General features: G+C 36.6%; 1 protein-coding gene across 1 annotated transcript; it reads left to right on the top strand.

The window, feature by feature from the left end:
* The first annotated feature begins 1,125 nt into the window (after positions 1–1,125).
* LOC149241638 (uncharacterized) lies at positions 1,126–2,118 on the top strand. The gene is made up of 2 exons (XM_089370602.1): positions 1,126–1,735; positions 1,892–2,118. Exons 1-2 carry the CDS (start codon positions 1,126–1,128, stop codon positions 2,116–2,118), a joined length of 837 nt encoding a protein of 278 aa, XP_089226728.1.
* Positions 2,119–8,148: the final 6,030 nt, after the last annotated feature.

The raw sequence follows: 8,148 nt of genomic DNA, 5'->3' as shown, positions 1-8,148 counted from the left end.
TGTTTATAACCATAAATAGATTGACTTATACAATTCCTTAGATGTAAGTTGGAGTTTTAATACATGAAAATGTATCATAATTTGTTTGCGAGTTTAATAGTAGTGATATGATTGGTTTGGGCTACAATATGAAGGGCTATTGAATTTAATGTTTTGAGGACAATTGAGAGAATCCTTTGGTTGAGAGAGGGTTAGTCGAAGGATTAGGATTTCTCATTGAATCGGGTTGGTGTTTTGAGAGTACTAGAAACTAGGGAATCTTTTTTTTTTGCAAGTGTGAAAAATAGATAAAGGCTTTGTAAAGGGAGCCTCATTCAAACAAGAAAATTCAGAATTGAAATTAATAAATTATCCAAAAATAAATTTAAGTGTAAATAACTCATTTGACTATAAAATCTATAATTGAATTTTTATTGGTATTAACACCCCATATATTGTTATAGTATTTGACAAAATCTGTGATATAGTTATAACCATTTGATAATAATATTTAATTAATAACCCACCACATAAAATTTCCATGGCCAGTGATAAACGCGTAAAACCAAATAAAAAACAAATTACTTCCCATCTATTCCTAAGTAGGAGAGAATAATTTGATATTATATTTAGTTAATAACCCACCACATAAAATTTCCATGGCCAGTGATAAACGCGTAAAACCAAATAAAAAACAAATTACTTCCCATCTATTCCTAAATAGGAGAGAATAATTTGATATTCTCGTGAAATTAAAAGGTGCATAATAATAAAGTCGTATTGTGTAGAAACTTATTTTGAAAGAGCTAAATGATGACGTCAGCTAGTTATCCAGAAGACCCTTTTTTGGGAGCCCTTACCCCACATGGATATGGCCAGGAACGCAATTATCCACTAAGGGGATAGATAATGTCTGGCCAATTGGCCTTCTTTTGACACGACAGGTCGGCCGTGGGTGCATTCCAATGTAGCTTGATTCGTATTTAACTACAATCATTCTTTTGTAACTAATGTCACCCATGTCAACTGATGGTTCGGAGTTTTACGGTTTCGACTATTCTAACCGTACACCGAGCATTCTGGGGAACTGCAGAGAATCTGTGAAACAGCCGCTTCAATTCTATAGCCTATTCTCTCTCATTAAAAATGAGTTATTCTCTACCGTCATCATCTTCCGAGTATGTTTCCTATTCTGCTGATGGAAAAAGAGTTGTTTACGATTCTTCCAATGCCGGACGTTCACAATCTGAATCTGAATTACGACATATGGAATGTGGGTGTTGTTGTGATGAATTTCCATCTGAAAATATAGTAGAGTGCACAGATGGCCATCAATTTTGTTTTGGATGCATAAGGCGACAGTTAGAGGAAATCATTTATGGAAATTATAAAGCAACAGGCTATCTGCGTTGCATGAATACTGGTGGCTGCATAGAGCCAATTCCCTTGTCTGAGATTCACAGGGCTCTTCCCAATGATGTCATTGAAAGATATGAATTGCGCCAAGCCGGAGCTGCTATAATTGAAGCCAAACTGGAAAACTTGGTCTATTGTCCATTTTGCGGCATTCCATGTGAAGTGGACAAGTGTGTACAAGTTATGGACTGTCCAAATCCGGAATGTTTGAAGTCTTCATGCATCCAGTGCAAGGAGCCGAGTCACCTGCCATTACTGTGTGAAGAGAATGAAAGGATATCCGACACTGCTCATCGTAGAAGAGTGGAAGAGAGGATGACAAAGGCCGTTGTAAGAGAATGTAAAACATGCAAAGCTGAGTTAGTAAAGATTGATGGATGCAATAGCTTGACGTGCACTAGGTGTAGAACAACTATGTGTTATGTTTGCCGACAGACCCTTACTTACCGCATCCATTCTCATTTTTGCAATCATTTTTTATCTAACCGAGAACCAGGTAAGCCCTGCAAAATTTGCAACAAGACGTGTCTTTTGTACGAAGATGAGATAGAAGATAATGTGGCACTAGATGCTAAAGAGGAAGCATTGAAAGAATTGGATGACAAAGAACCCGACTTGCTTCATCAGAATATCGGACCTCCACTCGTGAGACAAACGCTACGTCTTCATGGCGGTGGACGGGAGGTGGCCCGGAACCTCCGACGACCCGCATGCAAACATTGAAGCTCAACTCTGGAGTACTACCACCAGGACTAGGACGAGCAACAGCACCAACATGAATTATTGGGTTAATAGTAGTATATGATTATTCATCAGAGATATTAAGTGAAATTTAATTGTTTGATAGGAGGAAGGATTGCATATTTTTTTTTTATTGAAGATACTTTTAGCATCCATTGTTTAAGGCACAAATATTTTTTTGGGATATGTTATATATAAGTGCTTTGAATTTGAATTAACAATTATTAGTAAAATGACATTTTTATCTAAATATTTATACTCAATTTGTTTGGGTCTTTTTCTATTATTAATTCAAACCAATTATATTTCCAATAGAATACATTTAAAGCTATTTTCATGTGTTAAAGGCATGTTTACTGTATCTATGCAAGTTATTATTAAATTTATGAGGATCATAGATTTTCCAATTTTCATATGATTTTTAATTCATCATTTAATGTGAATTATAGCAGCGCTGGTGTACTTTGAAAATGAATTTCCAGGTAGCAAGTCCTAATTAAAAATTCACACAATTTAATATGAGCTTCAATTGGTTATGGACAAAAAGCCTAGATATTTTTGAAACCCTAAGGTTTTAGAGCAACAATGTTTAATTAGAGGCCAACTTATTTTTTGTTTTGTCTAATTTTTATTGAATTCCTAAGCATTTTGTTGAAGGCATATATATCTATAGGTGATTATGTAAGCCACTTATAATTCCTTTTATCAGGATATTTTTTGGAATTTTTGGACTTCAAACTATTTCTCATTAATAATAGCTTCGCTAGAATGGGAACACTTATAATATTGAATGTAAAGTTGTAGCTAAAAACACATGATCCAAATTACTATAGATCAATATTTAGCAATCCTGGACCCCACAAAATCCTTGTCCTCATAGGCTAATTTAGGTATCCGAAATGGAACCCTACTAGACAATTTCAAGTTTTACTTTTTCCAACTTAGGTCAGTATAATGGTGTCCTCAACTACACCATTATTACTCAGTGTTAATATGCACAATGTAGGTGCGATAATAAAGGGCACAATACGATGAAATACCAAAAATATAGATCAATATAATCTATAATGGTATAAATTAATTAGACCATAGCACAAAATCTTAGCTGTGCATCACCTGTAACTTGGAAATTCAAGCTTCATACATGCATGTGTAATTAAAAGTATAAGTACATAATTCACTTAAAGGAGATTAGATGCAACTATAATAATGGTTCCTTAATAGAGGAGTTGCGCCCCCAGATTAATACAACAAATGAAGTTCAATTGGAAATTAGATGCAACTATAATAATTGTTCCTTAATAGTGGAGTTATGCCCTCAGATTAATCCATCCAATCAAGTTCAATTGGTGATTGTTGCTGGTGACACCTTGTTGATCAAGAAAAATAGAGGAATTAAATAAGGAGTGAATTCTATTTCAATTTAAAACTAAACACATTATTATGAATGGTGAATGTGTAAGCTTTGGTTTAGATAAATCATTCTATGTGAATGAATTATTAATGTAAAATATAGTAGTTGTGATCTCATTTGAAAACAATATATCATAGGCCTTATTCCCAAAAGATAATAAATGCTACATAAAGGACTTCCCAATGAACATGTTGGACACCTAATCCTAAATGGGTTAGTGTGGAAGTTGAATAGGCTAAGTAGTCTAAGAGACCTTGGGATGTGAAACCCAACAGTCACAACAATGTACTATAAATGTATATTAGTTGTTAATAAAAAAATGTACTGCATGTTTTATCTTTCATATTTTCTCTTGCTGCCCATGTGTGTTTAACATGGTATTAGAGCCATGATGTGTGGCCTCTTTAGTTTTCCTCCTCATGGTTTATCCTTTAGTTAAAAAAAAAATAAAGAAAAATGACATGTTATTCCTTGATCATCTAGCCTGAGTTGCCTTGAATAGCACTGGCCTGGTCTTCATTACCATTAACTTTCTTGACTACCTAACGCCCCTTACAACCTAAAATATTGAAGCTGAGCGCATCAGACTGCGTGCATTGCTGCGAGAATGGCATGATTGACTGTGAAATGTCGAAATTTTTATGACTTGAGCTATTTGGTTAATGCCCGACCTATACCGCCTCCTCAGCCTATATTTGATTGAACATTACCTTAGCACTCTTGCATGTCCAGCTTTTCCATTATGAAATTCTGTATTAGTTGAACGTTACTTGAGCACTCCGACACGTCCTGGTTTGTTAGATAAACGTTACCTGACAAACTGTTGTCTCAATTCAATTTAGAGCCAAACTATCAAAGGAATTTTAAAGTGTTTGAGTTCATATTATCATGTGCTTCAGATTTCAGACCGTTTCCATGAATCTCACCTGACATGGTAACGCTATATAATGGTATGCGTAACGCTGTGTAGTGGTATTATTGAATGGTATGTGTTTCATGGTAATGTTTGTCTTATTGAATGGGTTAACGTAGTTGAGTGGTAACGCTGTCCATAGTTGTTGATGCTTGTTGAATATTAACGCGGTGCCGACAAAAGGAGTTCATTCCATATGCCTGTGCGTTATTGAATGGGTTTATATGCTTGTGTGTTTTGAACGTTGTGGCTTTTGAACGTTGTGCGTTTATATGATATTAACGCTGTGCCTGTCTAAGTTTTGAATGCCGACAATATTTCCCAAGGCGAAGCTTGTTACCAAATTGTGCCATTGTGTGTTGGATCGGTTCTGAATCATTGTTGTCGAAGTAAATATTGCAGAAACAGAGCTTAGAAGGTAGATTATTATATGCCTGTGCGAATTCAAGGTTGAGTGCATCCTCAGCAAGGAAGGACAATTACATTGAAGTGCTCTGCAACCTGTGCATGGTATGATATCTAGACCTTTGTAAGAATGAGCATTGCGGAGTTAATATCGTGGTCAATTAAATTTTCTTAAAGCCGTCGCCGAATCTTGAGTAAATGGTGTGAAGAAGTGGGCATATGTATAATAAAATTTTGTGTGGCCAGTTGAGTGATGATTTGAGCATGGAAGAGTTGTGCGCATAGGAGTGGGGTGAACAAATAACTGTTTGATTGTGGAGGATACTGTGTGTAATGATGTTTTCGCATCAGTTTGTTTCTTGTGAACGACCACTGAAGAAGAAGAATCTAAAATAATTTTCTGAAGGTTAAGGCAAAATCTTTTGCTTATGTAATTCAACCCAAATTCTGGTGATTCCAATTTTGAATAGTTTGATTAGTTGAGACTACCACTAGAATCAATGAACGTAAAGGATTATACTTTAGGGATGATGCCTGAAAATAGAGATTGAATACACTATTAGATGTGTTGGTCGGTTCGATGCACAACAAATTGGCACCAATAACATTCAACGTTTTATTTGGCCTTTTATTGTGATGCACAAGGCTTGTGATGTTTGTTTTTAAAATTGGAAAAACCTAACATGGTCTTCCTTGGCTTGGTAAACAAAGGAAAAATGCCTGACAGGGATGTTGTCCCTATATCTGTCGTTTCAAATTCCTGAGGCAGTGGTAACACATTGGAAAACTTACGTTTCCACTCAGCTCTTTACGTATGTGTGAATTCTCAACATTTAATTCTTTGATTTTGGCGGTGTTTTGCCTCTGAAGAGTGAAGAAATTGCGTCCAACTGATGAGGACTCCATTCTTCCTCATTATTTACTCTTGACTCCGACTCTTCATCATAATCTGACGTATCTGAAAATTCAGAATCCAAATGTTGTTTAGTGTCGAGCCCATCAAGGAGAAATTTATTATTCTGCTTTCTGAAGAAATTTAAAACACCGAGCTGCCTGCTGGTGCGTGTGAAGGGACAACAACAGAAAATCGTGCCCTCTCCTGCCATTCTTTACTTCTGTGATGACCGTGAGCACTGAAGAGACACCAGAAGGCAGAATCTCCCCTGTGCAAGCTCACATTGCTGCTGTAACTTCATTTTCTGGGACTGTGTGCCAATTCCAGGATCAAATCTGGGCCATATTGCTGGTATACAAAGTCTGTGTCTATGTGAAGAAAGAATCGAAGAGCTGAGCTAAATAACCAGGTTCCATCAGCCTATGCTCCTTCTCTAATTCGCTGCTATTAAATGCTAGAAGTTGCGTACTTTCCAGAACTTATTTTCTTGTGGAAATGTGTGGACTGTATGATAAAAATTGCATATATCAGATGTATATGAATTTCTGGCATTAAATATATCAACCAGACTCTTGGACTAAAATAATTATTCCCACGTAGTTCAAATAATTATTCGATACTTTCATTTCTATAATTAGAAAGGAAGATAATCCACAAGGGTATTGCCTTTTGATAGCCATCATTTCTGCTTTGAAAGTGATTATGCTGGGGGATTTTTTGGAGTGACATAGTTCAATGTTCATAAGAATTAGGGATTGTTTATATTCTTTAAAATCGCAGCAATTTGGCATTATTTAGGAGTTCAGTGGAAATTGTTTCAAGCCAAGACTATCCTTTGTAGATCGAATTGGTGTATATTCTTAAAGGTTGTTCATATCAGAGATTGTCATTGAACTAGACTGAAGTTGTTGCCAGGACAAGTTCCCTTGGATTCAAGGCTGGTACAAGAAAATATATTTTTGAGGCCTAAATTGCTTGTATCTTTGTTGGAAGTTAAATTCTCAGGTGAATTGAAGAAAATTCAGTTTTGAATGAGGAGTTTATTTTCCGGATATCACCATTCTTTGTGTTGAATCTATTGCAAGCTGACTGATTTGAAGTTATTGCCATAAGTTTATATAAAAAGAGCAATTGGTGTCCATATTTTCCTCATTTTTTTACTATTTTTTGAGGTTAAAAATGGGTGTAATATTAGAGTTAGTGGACAATCTAATACTCTCTACTATGGATAATACAGTCAAAATCAACAAGGATTTTCTCACCGATATTCATAGTTGTTTACAAGATGTACATGAAAAGATTGACTTTTTACAACTTGAATCTCAGCTTCAGCAAGAAGAATTACAGGAGTGGAGTCATCATTCTGAACCTGTTTCTGTTCAGAAAATTGAAACAGACTCCCATAAACAGCGAGACACTAATGTTGCAAATTTAGTGCCTAATACAACAACAGATTTACATGCAGATGCAGAAACTCAGTCTACACTTCCCAAGCCCATCATCAGACCTTGGGAACAGCTTGTCCATAACAAGCATAGAACTGGTCTTGGATATGACAAGGACTTGTCCTTTCATATTCCAGACTATGCCAAGCCCATTCAGTTTCAGAGTGTTGGATTCATTCATGACAGTTCACCTCGAGCTGTTCCAAATTCTGCCCCTCTTCCAGAGCAGCAACAACAACAACAGATCGTGAAATGCCAACACTGTGACCGAGTTGGCCATTTGAAAGATCACTGTTTTGATCTTCGTCCATGTAAGCACTGTCATAAAACCAATCATTCTTCACACAGATGCTTCAGAAACAAACGTCCTGCAAGAACAAAGATTCATCTTGGATGGATCGCTTCTTAGTAATGTGCATCAACAGCCAAGAAGATATTCCAGACACATGTCAGAACTTGTTCCAGAATATTGAACAGTCTTGCAGTTGAGTTTCCTCCATCATCTCACCTTGTATCTGACAGGGGGGAAATGATGGTCATCTACAAGCTTCAAAGTCACGTCAAGCGAGCCTGAGACACAACCTGCCACACCAGTTTCAGAGTTGTAGCAAGAGACTAAGATGCCCGTGAACATGCCTTCAGTTGGCAATCTGGGAAGTGTTCCTCTAGCAGAAGACTTCAGCTTCTTGCCAGTTTTGGAAGAATTCCAGGAAAAAAATTGAGAACACTTCCTCTAGCAGAAGACTCCAGCTTCTTGCCAGTTTTGGAAGAGTTCCAGGAATTGCATTAAGCATTCCAGAGTTGTTGGTCATCCTTAAACCATCACAGGTTGAGGCTTCCCTTTTCAGGTTAAAGTTCTCCCTTTTATGTGGGGTGAGACCTCCCTTTATTGGTTGAAGGTTTCCCTCTTTAAAACAATAGGAGCACTTCCTCTAGCAAA

This window comes from Pinus tabuliformis, chromosome 8 (assembly GCF_031772625.1).
Source record: "Pinus tabuliformis cultivar Carrire ecotype Pingquan chromosome 8, CPIR1, whole genome shotgun sequence".
Lineage (NCBI taxonomy): Eukaryota > Viridiplantae > Streptophyta > Pinopsida > Pinales > Pinaceae > Pinus > Pinus tabuliformis.
The sequence above is the reverse complement of the archived record's forward strand: the minus strand, read 5'-3'. Positions and strand labels throughout refer to the sequence as shown.